Source organism: Acipenser ruthenus, chromosome 26, assembly GCF_902713425.1.
Source record: "Acipenser ruthenus chromosome 26, fAciRut3.2 maternal haplotype, whole genome shotgun sequence".
NCBI classification, from domain to species: Eukaryota; Metazoa; Chordata; class Actinopteri; order Acipenseriformes; family Acipenseridae; genus Acipenser; species Acipenser ruthenus.
In genome coordinates this window covers 23,405,833-23,425,827 of record NC_081214.1, presented here as the reverse complement: position 1 = coordinate 23,425,827, position 19,995 = coordinate 23,405,833, and the positions used below count along the sequence as shown (strand labels likewise).

At 43.8% G+C, this 19,995-nt stretch overlaps 1 protein-coding gene across 2 annotated transcripts; it reads left to right on the top strand.

The window, feature by feature from the left end:
- Positions 1-2,737: 2,737 nt before the first annotated feature.
- On the top strand, positions 2,738-19,444 carry LOC117963428 (adhesion G-protein coupled receptor G2-like). 2 transcript variants are annotated; one of them, XM_059001517.1, is made up of 32 exons: positions 2,738-3,030; positions 4,014-4,117; positions 4,617-4,643; positions 4,844-4,944; positions 5,024-5,088; positions 5,190-5,223; positions 5,484-5,527; positions 6,006-6,157; positions 6,419-6,529; positions 7,053-7,142; positions 7,495-7,722; positions 7,820-7,921; positions 8,432-8,517; positions 8,625-8,692; positions 9,099-9,156; positions 9,838-9,869; positions 10,350-10,504; positions 10,603-10,735; positions 11,809-11,927; positions 12,179-12,383; positions 12,784-12,949; positions 13,190-13,333; positions 13,533-13,655; positions 14,977-15,022; positions 15,245-15,348; positions 15,580-15,701; positions 15,947-16,215; positions 16,602-16,710; positions 16,916-17,196; positions 17,414-17,515; positions 17,813-17,974; positions 18,465-19,444. In XM_059001517.1, exons 2-32 carry the CDS (start codon positions 4,021-4,023, stop codon positions 18,587-18,589), a joined length of 3,660 nt encoding a protein of 1,219 aa, XP_058857500.1. In that variant the 5' UTR covers positions 2,738-3,030; positions 4,014-4,020; the 3' UTR covers positions 18,590-19,444. The 2 variants fall into 2 exon arrangements, with proteins under 2 accessions (XP_058857500.1, XP_058857499.1); XM_059001516.1 differs by having other exon boundaries at positions 5,187-5,223.
- Positions 19,445-19,995: the final 551 nt, after the last annotated feature.

The following is a 19,995-nucleotide window of genomic DNA, read 5'->3' as shown; positions in this document are numbered from 1 at the left end:
GTAGTTCTGAGGCGGCTGCACGGTGAGTTCGCAGTGTGTAAAAAAGCGGGCGGCTGACGGCACACGCTTCGGAGGACAGCGTGTGTTCATCTTCGCCCCTCCCGAGTCAGCGCAGGGGTGGTAGCGGTGAGCTGAGCCTAAAAAATAATTGGGCATTTCAAATTGGGGAGAAAATAATAAAAACTAATTGGCAACGACTAAATTTAAAAAAAATATATATATATGAAATGCAGCCTCCTGATGTTTTCAATGTGATCCAGATGGAGGAATGGTCGCATATGAAACAGCTCATGCAATGAGACCTACAGGCGTTGGATGCCCTGCATGATCCACACTGCTGTTTCTGCGGTCTTGCTGCCTTTGAGTTGTGTGCCTCCTCCTGCTCAGTTTCTTTGCTCTCCTGTTTCTTGTTTTTCTCTCAGCAGCTCTGCAAAGTGTTCCCATGCAAACTCTATATAAACTCCCTCCAGCTCCTGGACCAGCAGTGATTTCTTTGCATGGCTTTCTCTTGTACGTAAACTTTCTCAAGTTCTTATAGCCAGGCCCGCAATGAGTCCAACCAGCCAGCTCGTTTAGATGAGAAGCCTTTATCAAACAGTGCTGAGTACTGCACCTGAGAAGCTCTCTAATGTGCAGAGGAGCCTGGCTTGGTGAGTGTGTGGTTCATGGAACGAGTGAGTGTTTAAAGTCCTGGATAACTCAATAACTCACCCAGTACTGTCTTTCATTTCCTTTGAGGAAGAGCGCGGCTGGACTGTCTCTCGGTCCCCAGAGAGGGCCTCAAACGCACACATCATGCAGAAGTATCTCTGTTCAATGAATGTGTTACTTATTGAATCAGGCAGTAAAACTCAGTATGCAGAGGTCAGCGAGCAAAGATCAGCTTTCTCCAAGCGAGATCTATGGAGGAGTTCGATTTCTTTGTTCCATAAGCCTTGGATTATGTCAACCGCTAATCAATGCAGGATGTTTATTTTCCCAGAACACCATAAAGCTCCTAATCATGTTGGGCCTGATATTTAATATAGAACAGCTGTTTTTTCCTGTTCCTATGGTTACCTAAACTCATTTTAACCAGGTAAAATACTCTAGTACAGGGGTGGCCAGGGTTGGTCCTTCCAGTCCTGGTCATTGTTCCAGCCCTGTTCTAAATGATTTAATTGAATCAAACCTCCATCCAGACCCTGTTGTAGTTCATGGTATCTGTTAAGCCTGGACAGGAATGGCTCTCAGGGCTGTGATTGGACACTCCTGCTCAGGTGACACTCAGATAGGACTGTGATTGGACACTCCTGCTCAGGTGACACTCACATAGGACTGTGATTGGACAGTCCTGCTCAGGTGTCACTCACACAGACTTCTCAATGTTCCGAACAAACACATTTGTCAGATTTTAAACACATACCCCAAAAAGTTACTAAACCAGAAGTAAGCAACTCGAGAGGTCCTTGTGGGCAGTGTGCAACCGTTTCTTATTCCTTTTAGATTTGTAATTGGATTTTTCTTTCAGATATTTGGAATATGTTTTTCTGCAAATGTATAGATTGTCCAGACATTTACAAAAAAAAACCATGACACTGCATTGGTTTTAACAGTGTAGTGAAGCTTTCAATACTGTGCCTAAGCAGGAAAGCGGAACTCAGTCTCATCATACCAGCAAACTTTGGGTTGGACTTTCTTTGGCAGAAAGGGAAAAAGAACTGTGATTCCAGCCAGCCAGCCAGAATCTGGTTACTGCAAAAGAACTTGTATTGCTTAACTGCAACACCCAGACACTATGAGCAACAGAAGTCTTCCATCGTGACATCACAGACGGTGAGACACTGCCCGTTCCCTGGCACAGAGTTCTTAATTAAGTCTGTGTTTATCATGCAATACCAATAAAGACATCTTCTGGGCTATTTAAGCTTTAGTGAGTGTGTGCGTCCTGTCAGCACAGGTAAGCTCTCAGGGTTTACACACAGTGCCAGCTGTTGCATTGGCTGAGACAACACACACAGTAGACTGTGTCACATTTTCCTTCAGGCCCATGCAGACCTTACACCAGATACCAGTACTATTGGGTTTATTCTGTCATCGCGCGAGCGCCAAATCCTGAGAAAAGTGAAAATACTGTGTTTGGCAGCCATTTTGCACACAAGACAAATTATAGCTGACTTTGCAGGCCAGTCTCTAAGTGAACTATGGACTGCTGATCAATGCAGTTAACAGCTTTGTAAAACACATTGGATTTTGAACTGATTGAAGCTGCATGGTCTCATATGAATCTTCTATTTAACAGGAGCTAAAAAAATGATCAAAATCATTTTGAACTCTGTAGGTAAATGTTTCTGTGTGTTTGGCTACCAGGCATACTAAGAAAAACAACTAAGCATTTTTATATGACAATCTTACACCATATTAAAAAAAAAAGAATACTTTTGCATAGCATCTTGGTTTGGGTAAAATAAATGTATTATTGCTTAATAATAAGCATATACAAACCCCTTACTGAGGATATTTTGAAGTACCACAGCAAGGTTATTGTCTCTGCGTTACTTTGGTATAACGTTAGTAGACATTTCTGTTTGCAAAAAAAAAAAAAAAAAAAAAAGCCTTGAAAGATATATATATATATATATGAACCTGAGTCTATTGATGTCTAACTCTGAGACCTGGGCAAATTGAGAAATTGAAAGGATGTGTTATCTATAGCCCGAGTTTTCAAGGTGTGTGTCTGACGTGGTATTTACCTGTGTGAACAACAACTGCGCGCTTATGGAATGGAGCGATGAGGTCACTTCATCATTTTCAATTCGAGACCAAGACACGAGACCGGGCTCGCGGACAGGACAAGGAGAGAGCTTTACCTTTTTTTTTTTTTTTTTTTTTTTTTGTATGCAACAACCGTGACAAAGAGTAAGAACGGCTTAGAGGCTTCAAAAGAAATGTTCCACCCGAGATAAATGCTGCGCCACTGTATGTTAGAAGAGATTAATAGTCGGCTGTTTTAATAATACAAAGATTTCCACATGAATACAACACTGCCAGGTAAGTTTCCTTTTTTTAATGTTCATTGTATAGCTTATTTTATCTGAATGTTTATTTTATAATGCGGTAAAAAAGATGAAAAAATAGTAGTTTTTTTTAATACCTAATACACATTTTTATTTGATCATTTATTTTAATATAACGAGTCTACTGTTTGTTTTACACACACACACACACACACACACACACACACACACACACACACACACACACACACACACACACACATATAGTTTATGTTAATAGCACAAGAACTGGTTTCGTAATTATAAACACATTGTAAATGGCAATTTAAGAAATATGTCAACCCACACCACACTAAATTAGTCTACTTAAAGCTGCAGTCCAATGTTCCACAATCATGTTCGATTTAAACTTCAGTCTGAATCATTCTGTTTACGAGATTGCCCCTCAGTCTCACTCTTTATCACAAAGTATACCTTGTTGACAGTCTAGTTTGTCTATATCCCCCAAAGGGTACAATAGGCTTCCTGTAGGTTGTAAATGAAAGTAACACAATGAAGAGAGAGTGTATTTGTATGCTGTATTTGTAATGGTTACAGGAATCATCACTGTACTGAGTGGTCCAACACTGGCCAATTTAAACACGTAAAACCCATCTCTCAGATTATAAAGTACTCTACACACTGCTGCTGTACAGAAAGTTATTTCAGCGCTGAAATGGGGAAACATTCTGCGAATTGCATACTATAAATAACTTTTTTTTTGACAACCGTAATATAATTGAGGAAGTATAGCATCTACTTGGAAAGTGCTATAAAAAAAAAAAAGATTTATTTAGCCTTTGCCCCCTTTTAAAAAAAAAGTGGATACAAAACTTTAATTTCTGTTTTAGCATTTTTGTTTTCCCCGCTACCCCCCCCCCCCCCCTTAAATACAGCGAAAGAATATTGAACCTAAACCCAGTGTATTTAAAATGCTGTTTAATCTTCGCATAACCCGTTTGCCATTTCCTTTCTCAGACTGAACATGAACAGAATCAGGGCTCCAATATGCTGCACCAAGGCTCCCCACAGCCTCTTCTATCCTGCTTGGATACTGAGCTGTGCTTGTGTCCTGTTCTCAGGTTCGTACAGTCGCAGTCCCGCTGCAGTGCAGGAGTATTCCCTTGCGCACAGTTTAATGAGTTTAGAGCTGCCTGTGCGCTGCTTGTAAGCGGGTTAAAACTGAATCCCTGTTAGCTAGAGCAGCAGTTCACAGCCGTCTGTCTCTCTATTGGAGTTAAGGGGTTAGGGGTTAAGGGGGGAGGGGGGCGCGGGTGGGTGGTGAGAGTCTTGCTGTGGCTACACAATCTTGGGTCCCTATGATTTACCATGAATATACTGTGCAGGTACCAAGAGCACCATGCTTTTTGTATTGCTTTCACTGTGCTTTATGCTCTTCTGCATGTTGCTGTGCTTTTACCACAGCACAGCATACCGCAGCAAACTCTCTACTTTGCTTTGTAGTAAAGTACTCTGAGACACGTATAGTGCTTTAGTTGGCTCAAGAGGGCTCCAGTATGTTAATATTGTAAAGGAGTTAATACAAATGGAGATTGATAACAGATTTTATTTTTTCTGCAGTGACAACGCCTGCTCAGCTGCCTTCAGGTTTGTATTATTATTATTATTATTATTATTATTATTATTATTATTATTATTATTATTATTATTATTATTATTATTATCATTTCTTATCATGAATATGCAATGTCTTTCAATACGCAATTTGGTAACAGGAGGTAACAGGATTGTTAATAGTTTCTTTCTTTCTTTCTTTCTTTCTTTCTTTCTTCCTTTCTTTTTTTCAGCTGGGACTTTCTATCAAATAGAAATGACCATTTGGATGACCAGAGTGGATGGTCAAGGGAATATTGATTTAGATGTAGTTGCAAGCCTTGTTATTAAATGGGTAAGATTTATACTTCAATCATACTAAGTCATTTATATTTATACATACATTTCTTTAACTTTCGCTTTTTATTTAACAGCTCTGTCAGATTCTTCCCTATGAGATGTTTTTGCTGAACATCAGTGTCTCTTTTCAACCTCCGAGGTAAGAAACTCAATGAGTGGAACAGTGTCTATTTTATGTACAGTGTGTCGTTGTGTATTTGGACCAAGTCATGTGACTTTCTGTCTCGTTGTTTAAAGCAGGAGGGCTGATTCTGTTGGGGAAGGCACTGAAATAGTGAGTAACTGAAAAAACCTACATCCACCCTTAATATGCTTTGTTTAATACTGGCTTGTGTGTACCTATCATTCCTTTTTACTACAAGTGTTTGACAGGGGCATAGCTATGGAAATGGTTTATTTATAACGTTTAAAATGGTTTAATAATTACAGCAATTTAAACGTTAGCCCTCAGGAAATATTAATAATAAAATGGTAATAAATTCTGCAGCAGGGGAAAGATAAAACTGAACTTTTTCTATGTTTTGTTCCCAACAGGATTGGAGGGAAGTTCATGGCAGGTCATCCCCAATACAATTCAGGTAGACCAGCTAATCTCACAGTGATTCAGGTGCCATTATACGCAACGTAATTGCACACGGCACTGCAGTGCAGTTATTGTAATGCAATTACAATATCCGTACATGTGGCTGAAGGGCCTGTTTGCGGAAATGAAATGGCAAATTAATGATTTCAGAGCACTGTAAACTAAGAATGTAAGGACTGAAGGAGAAGCATTGGCAGGAGCTTCTAAGCAATTCCCAAACACGATGTTTAAAACCAGAGAAGGAGAGATGATCAGATTCCATCTTCATACTGTGATGGAAACAGTTCCACGTCTCCCCAGGAGTTGATATGAAAAGATCATTCTCCCGGACGAGTTAGAACTCTTGAAGCAGCCAATCGAACAGAATCGTGAGCGTGTACACGACACAGCCAGTGCTTGCGCTTTCTACCAGTTGAAGTGGGGTGCTACTATACCTCTTCTTTTCACTCTTCCGTCTGTTTGTTTCCTGACAGTTTGGGCTGTGGAGCTGAGCTGATAGTGGACACTGAAGCTAATGAAACTCAAACCCAGGAACAGATCCTACAGCTTCTGGAGAGCCACAACTACACCGAAGGGATCTACACTGTGGCAGCCAAGCCAGGCAGCATCAGGATCCAGCCTATCGGTACGAACAGCCGAGCCACTGCTGCTGAGCCATCTCCTTTACAAGGGTGCCCTAGGGAAGAGAGGGGCGGGGAAGGGGGGGGGGCTTTTTCAGTGCCACCTGTCAGACATTACAAACAGGCTGTGAATGTAAGTGTAACTGCTAACCCCCTCCCCCTTGAGTGAAACAGAAACACCTATGACAGGTATACAATTGAGTTTTATTTTGGAGTTGCTGCACTGTGTATTTCCTTATTTATTCTTTTCTTCCCTTGTACCCCAGCCAAGAGGCATAGAGGTGCCTCCACTACCGGGCAGGTAACTCCGGTAACAATCTTCACCCTGCCTGTCACCACGGCCACCAGCACTGCATGGCAGATTAGTGCGGTCCCAGGTGTGTATCCGTGCCAAAGGATCTTCGATGGCAAAGCACTAGATGCTGCTGCAGTGGTAACAATGACATCCCAACTGGGCGTTAAACTGTCTTCTTTAATCAGCAGATTACAAAGAGCTTTCTGTGAGCCTGTAGGCCTAGATATTCTAGAATTCATACTAGCCCCCTAACGTCACGTTGACGTGCGATATTTTTTCGGGAACAAACAAAGTGAGTATTTGTGTAGAAGATCGCAAACAGCTGGAGCCGTTTACCTGTTTTCTTTTCGCGTTTATCAAGATCTTTTGATTAGGAGTGTTTGAATTACGAATGGTGGAGAAAGTGTTTCGCAGTCTGGCGACACAGCAGGGACTGCAAAAACTAAATCGAACCAGCAACAGAACTCGCTGTCCTCAAACCAGTACACTGATTAAAGCAGTGAAGCTAATTGGCATCACTGTACTTACTAAATGCAGACTTACTTTTTAGTAAATCAACAGATACATTCATTAAATAAAAAATGTTGTTGTTCCTAAAACTCCAGGCCCCCCTTGCCCTGTAACCACGGTAACGACAACCCGTGTGTCGACTGTTACGGAAACCACCACTCCAGGGAGGACGAGCTCTGCTACAGGTTTGTGTTCAACAGCGACCCCTATAGGCCACACAACCAGGGCTGAGGAGAGCTCTGTACCCTACGGAGGTCTGGTGAGGTTTGAGAACACTGGAACTGAACCCAGGTCAGAGGGAGCCAGTCAGACAGGTTCTGCTCCAACCATGTCATAAAATATGAGTTTTAATTGTGACTCAAATCTACCAGTAGACTAGCTGTACTGAAGCCATGAGCCCAAACAAGATAAATGCTTTCAACTGGCATGAGAATGCTTGTTGTAATTTCACCCTCCTTTATAGTTCTGTGTTTTGGATTATTCATTCCTTTATTTACCAAAGATTACCAGTCACATCTAGTTTCTCTTTTTTCTTAGCTACCTCAATGGCCTCAGTGTTTACAGCAGCAAAGCTGACCTCAGCAAAGACCTCAACGATGACTTCAACCACAACCTCAGCCACGACCTCAACCACGACCTCAGCCAGGACCTCAACCATGACCTCAGCCACGACTTCAGCCACGACCTCAACCACGACCTCAACCACAACCTCAACCACAAAAGCTGTGACTACGACTGCTCAGAATACAAACAGTGCCACCACAGGTAGGGTGGAGCAATAGTCACAAATTCCATTTAAACCAATTACCCAAATCTAGTTTTGATAGTTTTTTCCTCACAGTTTGATTGACGTTTCTCCTAGAACCGCCCCCACAGAATTCGTCTCTGTTCCAGTCCACTCCCAGACCCACCCACACCAGCATGGCCACACCCACAATACCAGGCCCCAGCCCCACTCTTCAAGGTATCTTTTCACTTCACCTTCCAGTGTTGCTTGTAATCCAGAAATAGTTTGCAACTTCAAATTAAACCTGAACTCACAGATCCATTTACAATGTATACCTAACTTTTTCAAGTGTGAGTTTAGATCACATTACTCAAGGCTGTTTTGAATAGTCTATTTATTTATTTATTTATTTATGCTTTCAAAAGATTTTAATTTGGCCCAGTTTTTGGTCTGGGAAGAACAGTGTTCTGAAAGTAGCATTCTCAGACCTGTGTCATGTGGCACGCTGCTATTATGGGTTCTGTTGACCCCTGCTGGTAATATAAGATGGACTGTAAACTAACTACTCAAATAGATATGTCCTTTAGTACAGTGGGACCAGCATCCACAAATTACAGTATGTATGTATGTATGTATGTATATATGTATGTATGCATGTATGTATGTATGCATGTGTGTATGTATATATATATGTGTGCATGTATGTATGTATTTTTTGTTATCTATCTGTGTTTTTATCTGTTACAGTTAATTTCTATAAAATTGGAATGAATGTCCTGGTCAGCAATGCAGTGACAGACCTTGCATTTGTAACAGAGAAAATTATGATCTGGGTAAGGGTTTACACCTTGTATTTATTAATTAATTAATTAATTAATTAATTAATTAATTAATGTTTTCAGTATTTATTCACTAATTTATTTTCTTTGCTTGGTAACAGCTCAGATGGATTTTGCCTGAGGATAAGATGACTGTGTCTCATCTGATTGTATCCAACAATTCAGTAAGGTACTGTACACCAAATCACATGGAGCCGACGCTGTGCGTTCTACATAGCCTGTCTGTGATGGATTGGCTTTGTCTGTACATTATGTTGTCTTTAGAGTTACTTCTGAAGCAGACCGCAGCGCATTAGACATTATATTTGTTAGTGGCATCAGAGCAAACGTTAGATTAGACTTGTTTCCTGTATTTGTAAAACTTTTTTTGGAACTAAGCAAACCCTGTTTGAAGTTTCTGACAGACTTTGATTGCAAAGTCAAGAGAGAGGGCATGCTTACTGGTGGCTTCAATTATGGGTTGAAAAAGGCTCAGTGGAACGGCAACAGTTTTATGTGCAACAGTAGGATTGGCTGGTCTGTGTGAAGGAGATGGATGAATGATCCTTGAATCCTGATTCCAATATTTTTTCTAGTCGAATGCCGTCTGGGTATGGGACTGATCCTGCCAGGAGGAGTCTCAGGGACCACAGAGTGAGTAGCAGGTTATTGTTATTCTGCACTTCACTGACCATCCCTTACAAAAGCTTACCACAGTAAAACCCTAGTGTAATAAAGCACAGTGAAAGCATGGCAAAGCACAGGTAAGCATTGTAAAGAGTAGCGAGGTATGGTAAAGCATGTTAATAAACATGCCAAACCAGGATAAACTATGATAAATGCATAGTATAACCATGGGAAAAGCATGGGGAAACTGCAAGAATACAGAGCAAAAAGTACTGTGGTAAACCTTCATCAAGGATAGATCACTGGCTGCCACATCAGTGTAGGGAAAGAAAGAGATGGCCTGGTTGCATACAACACGGTATTAAATGGGTTAAGCTGATTCCTGCTAAATGCTTACTATACAATTTGACTGAATGTGTTTCATGGAACTAGCCACTGGCTTTCACAGTGCATTGGCTGGACCACAGCAGCAGAGATGCTGAGCTGCTGTACAGTGCTTCCTGGGTGAACTTGCTCACTGAAGACACATGCTTTCAAGATCAGACAGGGGGCGCCATGAGAGCTGCCCGCCACACACCTGCAAGAGAGCTGAAACTTCCCTGGGAGACCATTCTCTCCGATTCACTGACCTCTCTAAGATCCCCCCACCAGACTCCACTGGACAGGAGACACGCTGACATTGCTTTCCATTTTGTTTTTCCCTTACAGAGGAGAAAACAGACTCTGTCGACCACAGCCAGGTAGGATAATTCAGTAAATCCATCCCTGAACCGTGGGGTTCTTCCTCAAGGTAGTCTTACCAGCCAGGATCGGTGCAGGATGTAAAACAGCCAGGACAATGTCATGTAGTTTTCAAAATGTATTTCCAAAGTGCAGAATTGAAGCAGGTGCTATTATTTACCCAGCAGGTTGAACACATCTATTACTGGAGCAGGTATTCACAATGAAATAGGTTCGAGGGAACAGACTAAACAGCAAGCTCTCAAGACCGTTCTCTCTCGCTCTCACCGTGAGCCCTATGGCTCATTCCTGACACCTGGCTATCCAGTCTAACAGCCTATATACCTGCAGCTCCCCACCATCCATTACTACAGATTCTTTATATTTCACTGTGGGGAAAAAAAACAAACTACATTTCGGTTTAAATTGAACAAAACAGAGTGGATTTGTATTCAGATTTTAATTTTGACGTTCTTTTATCTATGTTTTCCACCCGGCAGTTATGGCTGTAAGATTCTACTGCAGGTGACTTCAGAGGCCAACGAAGCCGAGACAAAGGAACTGATCAAGAGGTTGCTGATACAGAACAGCAACTACACAGATGGGTCGATTTCCGTGAGGGCTGATCCCGCGACTATCCACATCCAGCTCATTGGTATTGCTTCTATTCGTTTTCACTGCAGCTATGCGTTCGGGCCAGTGCACTGTGAAGAAGACTCCCTTAATAAATAACTAATCCTCGTCTTGTCCCAGACCCAGGTGCCTGCCCCGCTGAGGTGACACACTCATTCTCCAAGGGGAACTACACCTGGCCCGAGATCAAAGCGGGGCACACTGCCTCGCTGGGCTGCACGGGGAACCCCAATCACTTTGCCATGAGAAAATGGTAGGAAAAGTCACTTTACAAACATAATATACACATTTAATCATGGGAATGCTTTCAGTTCCATCAGAATGGGAACTGGATATAAATGTAAAATATCTACACTTTAAAAATGACTGTAGTTCCTGATGATCTGAGGTCAAGCACAAGACTATGTCTAGTTTGGTCTTTATTTGTCAGGAATGAGGTTGGAGTTGAGCTTGAATCATCACCGAAGTCACCCTCTGCCGTCTTTCGTGCATGTGTACCAGGCAGTGCTATGTGATGAGTTTGAAAGCTCCATAACCATGAATGCACCATGAATACATGCTGGCGCTGTGCTGTGCCACAGAGTAAAACATTTCTTCTTCTGAAATTCCCTTTCATTTATTTATGTATTTATTTGTTGAAAACGACAGCGGTTCCACTCTGTCATTTTCTTTAAAGTTCAGGGTCAAAAGTTAGGCTGTTAATTATGCAGTTAAAATGTAATTGTCATGTCACAGTGGGTTATAAAGCTCTAATCTACCAGTCATAAATGATAAAGGACATTCAGTAGATATTAAGAGCAATAAGTCATATTCGGAAGCTCTTAATGAAAGTTCTGATGCTGGCACGGATTTTAAATTAGAGGCAGGTGTGTTTGGCACGTTTTAACCAGGTTTTCCTGGGGGGGTAATAAAGCAGAGAGGTAATAATATGCAAACACTTTGCACAGCAACATTCCCACCAGTTCGCTTATTACATTGCTGTTGATACTTTTTCCAGGCTCGCTCTTCTTTTTCCTCATACAGCCAGGTTCATATAATCCCAGTGAAACCCTCTGATTCAGGGATTAGCAGGATTACCATGTCAGTGTTGGTGGTCCTGGGGTGCTCTTTCTTCGTCTGTGTGCACAGGACAGCAGTGTATATGCTGTTTGTGTGGAGAGATGATTGCTGGGACTGATTCTTCTGTTTGATGTCTCTGGGACACTCTTGGAAATTAGTTGCTGTAACTCAAGAGCGTATCTCTCTCTCTCTCTCTCTTGCTCTCTCTCTCTCTCTCTCTCTCTCTCTCTCTCTCTCTCTCTCTCTCTCTCCTCTCACTGTCTGCAGTGATGTGAACAGGGATACTGACCGAGCCAAGTGGGCCAATCCGATGCTGAATTCCTGCCCCACAGTGTCCAGCCTCCTGGACAATATCGTAGATCTGGCGAAAGTCGATGTCACCACCGGTCAGTCCCACAGGGGTCAGGCTGCTGCAGGGAGGGTGATCTGGATAGAAGGAAAGGGGATGGAGGAGAGAGGAGCAGTAAAGAGGAGGAGAGAAAGAGAAAGTGGGAGAGAGGAATGAAAGGAAGGAAAGCGAATTAGAGAGAAAGAAGAGAGAGAGAGGAAGGAGTGAAAGAGAAGGAGAGGGAGAGGTAGCTGGCGGGATGTTATAACGCATGTGTGTGCGTGCACGTGCGCGTTTGTGTGTTGACAGACAACGCCCTGGTGGTCGCTGAGCTGATTAAGAACCTGACGAGCAACTCCCCTAAGATGAACCGTCAGGAAGTGGAGATCGTTGTCAGCAAGGTGGTGGAGGTCATGAAGGTCGGGGAGGTCACTCCTTCCCTCGGACTGACCATCGTCGACATCGTCACAAACATCATGGAGACGGAGAGCAACCTGCAGCCTGTTGCCAACCAGTGAGTTGGAGCGGGGGTGTGGGCATGGAGGGGGGGCAGGAGGAATGGGCATGGAGGGAATTGCTTAGAACCTGCCAATGCTTCTCCTCCTTCAATCCACATCAACAAATAGATACATGTCTTATTTATGCTGTTCTTTGATCTCTGTACACTGCTGATTAAGTCTGAACCGCACATGTTTTTATTGTGTTGTTTGTACACTGTAATTGTTATTTGTATGTTGCGATGAGACCTCGGTCTGAAGGGGTAAATCTTAATAATTAAATACTCATATCATGGGATATATTCAGGTGTGATACAGCATTCCTTTAGCTCACAAATTGATGTGCACAAGTGAATGCAAGCAAGCGGTCAGCAATAGCCACTGATCTCTTAACCCCGTGCCCTCCCTCCCCTGCAGAATCCTGGAGATCACAGAGAGCATTGGAAACACGATGAGCTTCGACGGAGAGTCGGTCAGCATCACGTCCCCCATGCTGGCCCTGACGGTCTTAAACATCAACTCCTCCCAATTCGATGGACTTGCCTTCGGAGTGACGTCCTTCATCCAAGGCCACGACCTCCAGGTAATGATCTGAAGAATGGTTAGGGCTGTCTGGCTTTCCCAGGGTCCCACCATCAAGTTCAGTTTCATGGTCATGTATAATTCCTTTACCAGATGAAGAAAGAAAGCAGTTCAGGTTTTAGCTGCAGGACACACGCGCTCTTGCTTGGAACCTGCTTGTTACTAGCCATGCCCCTGCTTCTCCGTCTTCAGCAGTCTCAGTGTATTGCTTACCTTCCTGAACCCTTATCTCCCGAACCAGACTTTCATCAATCAGGACCCGTTTGATGACACCGTGGCGTACATTTCCCTGCCTCGCTCTCTGGAAAAACACCTTTTTCAAAAGCGCAACAGAACCATGGCTCGGGTCCAGTTCACTTTCTACGGGAAAACTGTGCTCTTCCAGGTGAGTAACCAGGGTAAAAGGAAAAACTCATTTGAAAATAACAATTTTAGCAGCTGGTCTTATTTATTTTCTTTGAATGGATTATTGTTAATTGCATGGTATTAATTGATTTGTGTTAATTGCACGGTGTTAATCGATTTGTGTTAATTGCATGGTGTTAATTGCATGGTGTTAATTGCATTTCTCTGTTGTTTTTCAGGACTCAATACTGAGAGACAGAATCCTGAACACGTACGTTGTTTCTGCCACTGTGACCAACGTCACCATTCGTGATCTGACAGACCCAGTAACCATAACTCTCCAGCACTTAAAGCCTAATCAGGTACAGTGTGACCAGGCCCAGCCAGTACCTCTTGCACTGGGTTACAGTGTGACCAGGCCCAGCCAGTCCCTCTTGCACTGGGTCTCAGGTACAGTGTGACCAGGCACAGCCAGTCCCTCTTGCGCTGGGTCTCAGGTACAGTCAGTGTAACCAGGCCCAGCCAGTCCCTCTTGCACTGGGTCTCAGGTACAATGTGACCAGGCCCAGCCAGTCCCTCTTGCGCTGGGTCTCAGGTACAGTGTGACCAGGCACAGCCAGTCCCTCTTGCACTGGGTCTCAGGTACAGTGTGACCAGGCCCAGCCAGTCCCTCTTGCACTGGGTCTCAGGTACAGTGTGATCAGACACAGCCAGTCCCTCTTGCACTGGGTCTCAGGTACAATGTGACCAGGCCCAGCCAGTCCCTCTTGCACTGGGTCTCAGGTACAGTGTGACCAGGCCCAGCCAGTCCCTCTTGCACTGGGTCTCTGCTGGTTAGAGCTGGGGGTTGTGGGCTTCAAAAGACTCTAATGTTGTTTCAGGTGCAGGCTGGGCTAAAACAAAAAAAGAAAAAACAGTCCATCTAAAGTACCTTCTCTTTCGCTGTGTGTTTAAATAATCCATTTGCTATATTTATTAGTTTATTTAGCAGACACCTTTATCCAAGGCGACTTACAGAGACTAGGGTGTGTGAGCTATGCATCAGCTGCAGAGTCACTTACAATTACGTCTCACCCGAAAGACGGAGCACAAGGAGGTTAAGTGACTTGCTCAGGGTCACACAATGAGTCAGTGGCTGAGGTGGGATTTGAACCGGGGACCTCCTGGTTACAAGCCCTTTTCTTTAACCACTGGACCACACAGCCTCCTACTGGTGTTATTGTTTGTTTTGATTATTGTAAATAACTACATTTGTATTTAGCATTTCACTGTATCTCACTAATACACTGGAGTATAGAAAAGTAAAGTATAGGTGGACTTATATTATTCTTCATATGCTACTGTTTCATCTAGTTTGGGAGAGATTATCCAACCACACACACCTCTGTTAAATGCACATACCCCTAACCCCTAACCCCTAACCCTAAGCCCTAAACCACATTAATACACTTGGTTAATGGTATGTCATTTACATTACTGTGGCACTTCAGAAAGTCAGAGAGCAGTGCATTTGTCCTGCAACTGCAGCAGTAGATCCTACAGTAACCTGAGCACTTTTAGAATTGCTGCTGTATTTCAAGGATAGACACGTACTGTACGCGTGCCTGGAACCGAGAACACAGTTTTTTTCTGCATGTTGGTGCTGACACTGTGACATCTTTATTTTGTTCTTTATTTTCTCAGTACAATGAATCCGTGGAGTGTGTGTTTTGGGACTTGAATGGGAACAGTAAGTAAAGCTTTCACTCTGCCTTTTAGAGTTAATGTGTTGAGCTGCTCTCTGCAACACCCTTAAACTCAAGGAGCACTTAAGGGACAAACTAAGGAGGAGATGTAATATGTGTGTGTGTTGTGTGTAGTCTGTTTGTGTAAGGTGTGTGTTGTATCCTGTGTACAGTTTGTGTGTGTCTCTATATACTGCCAGGACAGCATGTGTATTCTTGAGTTACAGATGGGCTGGGAGGTTGGAGCTCCGAGGGCTGTCGAATGAACAGCACCAGTCTGAACCACACCACCTGTCTGTGTGACCATCTCACCCACTTCGGAGTGCTGATGGCAAGTCACCCTCACCACCCCTCCACCCCTCTCTCTCCCTCTCCTATCTTTACAAATAATATTTGTATTTAACAATACAAAGCGTATTTTTCAAACAAAGTTGAATGTTGGGCAATGCATTACGTACGGCATTGAATAAGGGAAAGCTTTGTAGAGTGCAAAAAAAACCAAAAAACCTTCTAAACGTTACTTAGAAATAAGACCCTCCCCTCCTCTGTCCTGTCTGTGCAGGACCTGTCCAGGACCCCAATCAGTGCCCTGGATGATCGTATCATGACCATGATCACGTACGTTGGCTGTGGTCTGTCCTCCATCTTCCTGACCGTCACCTTGCTGTCCTACATAGCCTTCGAGTGAGTATCTCCAGTCAGTGTGGCACACATAGAGCTCTCCTTTTGTCTTACCCATCTCTGTCCCAGCTTCCTCTCCCTCACCTCTCATTATTTTTATCTCTCTCTCCCTGCACTTATCCACATTCCCTCCCTCTCCTCACTCCATCCTCTAGAACTGTCAGACATCAAGTAATGTAGTCCCAAGGTTAGTGGCAATCGGGGGAACTAGCTGCCCATGTCCCTGCCCTCTCATTGTCTCGTGCCAGTAAGCTGCGTCAGGACTACCCCTCGAAGATCCTGATGAACCTGTCCGCCGCCCTGCTGCTGCTGAACCTGCTGTTCCTGATCAACACCTGGCTGGCCTCCTTCGGTAACCACGGCCTGTGCATCTGCCTGGCTGTCACCCTGCACTACTCCCTGCTGGCCTCCTTCACCTGGATGCTGCTGGCAGCTGTGCACATGTACTTCGCGCTCGTCAAGGTCTTCAACATCTACGTGCACTCCTACATCCTCAAGCTCTGCTCCATTGGCTGGGGTGAGTGCTGTGTACCTGGCCTCAGCTTGTCTGAGGGGCTATGGTTACGGTTAGTCTTGGTTACCATATGACTGTTCACTGGGACAGTTTGGGACAGTTCAGGCTTTTTAAGTCACACCCCAATGCATTCTGGTAAGTGTAGTCCTGCTTGTCTTAAAGAAAAGAAACAAGTGAAAGGTACCTGAGACAGGTTAAATGTACCAGAATGCATTGCGATCTAAGTTGAAAAGCCTGAAGTGTCTGATTAATAAAGAGGCTGATGTGTCATGTGTTGGAGGATGTACCTCCTCCCAAACTACATTAAAATTCAAACGGTTACTCTCTCTCTCTCGCTCTCTCTCTCTCTCTCTCTCTCTCTCTCTCTCTCTCTCGCTTTCTCTGTACAGGGGTTCCACTGGTAGTTGTCAGCATTGTACTGGCGATCAACAAAGACTTTTATGGAAGTGGAGTGTCTGCTGAATCTATCGGCCCAGCCAAGACTCCAGAGGATGTGTTGTGAGTAGCGCCTCTTGTTTCTGTTTTTATATGAAGTGATAAACAAATACAATTAAGGGAGAGAATGTGGAACAATGTATTTCTGAACTCCATTGTCAGTGAAAGCAAACCTGCTGTGGCTGATTTAATGATGTTGCACCACCCCTGGAGTGTGTGGATTGAACCCGGGTGATTGATTGCTCTTCTCTGCATGGGTCTCCTGCAGCTGCTGGGTCCAGGACAACGTGGCCTTCTACGTGTCGGTGGTGGCCTACTTCCTGCTGATCCTGGTGTGCAACCTGGCTGTGTTCATTGTGGTGCTGGTCCAGATCCACAGCCTGAAGGCCAGGAATCCGGCAGGCAGCCAGAGCGGGCATCTGTCCAACCTGAAGAGCGTGGTCAGCCTAACCTTCCTGCTGGGGCTCACCTGGGGCTTTGGCTGCTTCGCCTGGGGCCCTGCCAAGGTGCCATTCCTCTACCTTTTCTCCATCTGCAACTCCCTGCAAGGTAAGAGCAAATGCAAACTCTGAAGACAGTTCCCCTGTCTGAATTCGGATGAGGGCAATGAAGCGCTGTACATTACCTCGTCAAGTTTGGCCATTTCTGCCAATGCATTAGCATGCTTTCACTAGGCTTTGCCGCACTGTGCTGTGCTGTCACCTTGGGGTATCTGGCTATGCTGTTAATGCAATATAGGGCTGCATTGTCGTCACCCCTCTCCCAGGGTTCTTCATCTTCGTGTTTCACTGCCTGCTGAAAGAGAACGTCCGTAAGCAGTGGAGGATCCACCTGTGCTGTGGCAGATTCAGGCTTAACGAATACTCAGGTATGTTACTATTTAAAAGAATCCCTCTGGCTCTACAGGGGAGGAGGCTCAGGAACTCGCTTCTCTGTCCCTGTGTATTCTTATATTTTATAGATATAACTAGTGGTGGCATGGCAAGCAATGTGCACTGTGTTGATGTAACTAAATTGCTTTGCCCTTCTAATGATAGTCTAAGGTCTTAAAAGTTGTGCATAGTGTTAGGAGTTGAAAAAGCATCTAACACAAACACGGTCTCAAAGTCTGATGCAGCTGCTGCTAATACAAATATTAAGAAGAAAGACGACTTTTCTTTTCCAGACTGGAGCAGGTCTGGTACAAATGGCCGGTCCAGAGCGAATCAAGCGGCCCGCAGCCCCTCAGTGAAATCGGTCAAGTCTCACAAGTCCAACTCCACCAGCAGCACCTCCAATGGGTCTGACTCCGGGAGGAAGCTCATCTCTACCGTGGGATCCCACCTAGGTAAGAAACATAGCCAGACCTCGCTGGGAGGAGGCTACTGCGTGAAGAGTCAGCAAACAGCACAACAGCCAGCTTCAAAACACCATCCAGGCAGCATCCAAGCAGCTCTGGCCCTGCTGGGGTTTCTTATCAGGGTGGGGTGGGGTTAGAGCATGGATTTTATAATGTGTTAAAAGACGAACAATTAAATAAATAAATCTAATTCCTATTGCAGTTAGTTTATATCTTGGTTTTATATCATACAACTGTCTTGTATCCTGTATTTTGATGGACTGAACCTACCAAAGGGGAATAAGAAAACTGCAGTGGCATTTTCCAAGGGGGGGAAAAACAATAGAAATGTAGAGGAAGATTGAAATTCTTTATATTGAAAAAATAATAAATTGAAACAAAGGGGAATTGGTGCAGACAGACGGGCCACACTCTATACCTGGTGCAAACAGACAGACACATACACACATATCTCTGTCTGATCTTTATTTCCCTTCAGATCTGGTCTATGAAAACCCTTTGGCAGCCTCTTCCACAAGCAGCAGCCCCTCATTCCCCAGCGTGTTCAGAGTTCAGACGAATGGGTTGGAAGTGCACTACCAGCAGCCCTCCTGGAAGAAGTGACCCCTCTCTCACCCTCTCCCTGTCAGGAACACTGGACCCAGGACCGCAGCGCCAGCCTTAAACTGTCCTTCAGTCTTAACATTTCCACCACAGTACCACAAGGGGGTGCTGTCTGGACGTACAGCAGTGAGAAGAACCATAGTTAGAATATATATAATTACTGTATGTATTGGTAGATATACACCATTCAGTCTCTTGGGGGTACACTCGCCCTGTTTAAGTGAATGGCTCATATTCAGGTTGCCTAATCTTCACAAAGCCAGCCTTGCAGAACCTGCCCTTTGTGGGTGCCAGTTTTATTTTTTTATTGGCACTAATTATTATTATTCCTGTTATTGTTTAGTTAAATTGTATTTTATGCTCTTAATTTCAGATGCTGTTTTAATGCATTGATTTTTTTTTATGTGACAATACATCCTTTTAATTGCATTCCCAGATATGGGGAAAAGAAAACGATTGTTGATTGTGTACATATGCACAATCAACTATGTAATGGTCTAATGTCATTCTTGAAATCATGAACGATTGTACACATAAATCCACAAATAAACCCAGGATGAGTAATAGACACATCCTTGTCATATTTGTATACATTGTAGTTTGCTGTAATAGAAACATTATTATATATTGTATTGCTACATTAGATGCACACATTGTGTATGATAATCACAGGGTAAAGTGCAGTGCATGCTTGTTTTGTGAAGACTGCTGTATCAGATAACAAACTTATACTGCAATTACAGCATTTGCACACCTGTTGGCACTGTGTGTACGTTGAAAAAAAACATAAACCACTTAATAGAAAGAGGTATAGCAACACTAAAAGTAGATTTTTTGACTGCTGTTTTGACTAGTAGCCTGCATCGACATATTCAAAAATCTTAAGAATGAATATTAAACTAAAATAAACGGGTCGGTATTGCATAAGCAGCCTGGGCTTCCAGGATACACCTATGGGAGGGGGGCGCCATGCAATTAGATATTTCCAGGTACTTCAAAGGTGTTTTAGTAATCTCAAACAGGGGGCTGAAATGATGCATCCCGGGTGATCAAAATTGCGGTAAGTATGTTAAAGGAAGTTCGTGATTGTTGCTTTCTTTAGTCAGTAATGGAGTGTGAGGAGAGATCAGAGTACCGCAGCAGCCGCCCTTGGCCCTGTTTTGATCTCTCCTTTTCGCTCGGTGAGACACACACACACACAGTGTCGGATCTGTCTGCTACCTGAAGTTGTTTTCGTTGTACACCGAGGAAACCCAGCGGAAGATTGCAGAGATATCTGACCTTTCCAGTTCCCCACACCCCCGGCGCTTCTTATTCAGTCCGCGTATCAGCCTTCAGATCACTTTTAACTCTGTCCTGAATGGAACAAAGCGTCTGAGAGGTCCACAAAGAAACACGCTTGGAGC

Excerpts from the sequence above, each read along its gene's own strand:
- LOC117963428 (XM_059001516.1), top strand. The coding sequence starts at position 4,021 with ATGAACAGAATCAGGGCTCCAATATGCTGCACCAAGGCTCCCCACAGC. Across the intron at positions 15,349-15,579 it reads CCCACTTCGGAGTGCTGATG|GACCTGTCCAGGACCCCAAT; the intron begins GCAAGTCACCCT and ends CTGTCTGTGCAG. Across the intron at positions 15,702-15,946 it reads CTGTCCTACATAGCCTTCGA|TAAGCTGCGTCAGGACTACC; the intron begins GTGAGTATCTCC and ends GTCTCGTGCCAG.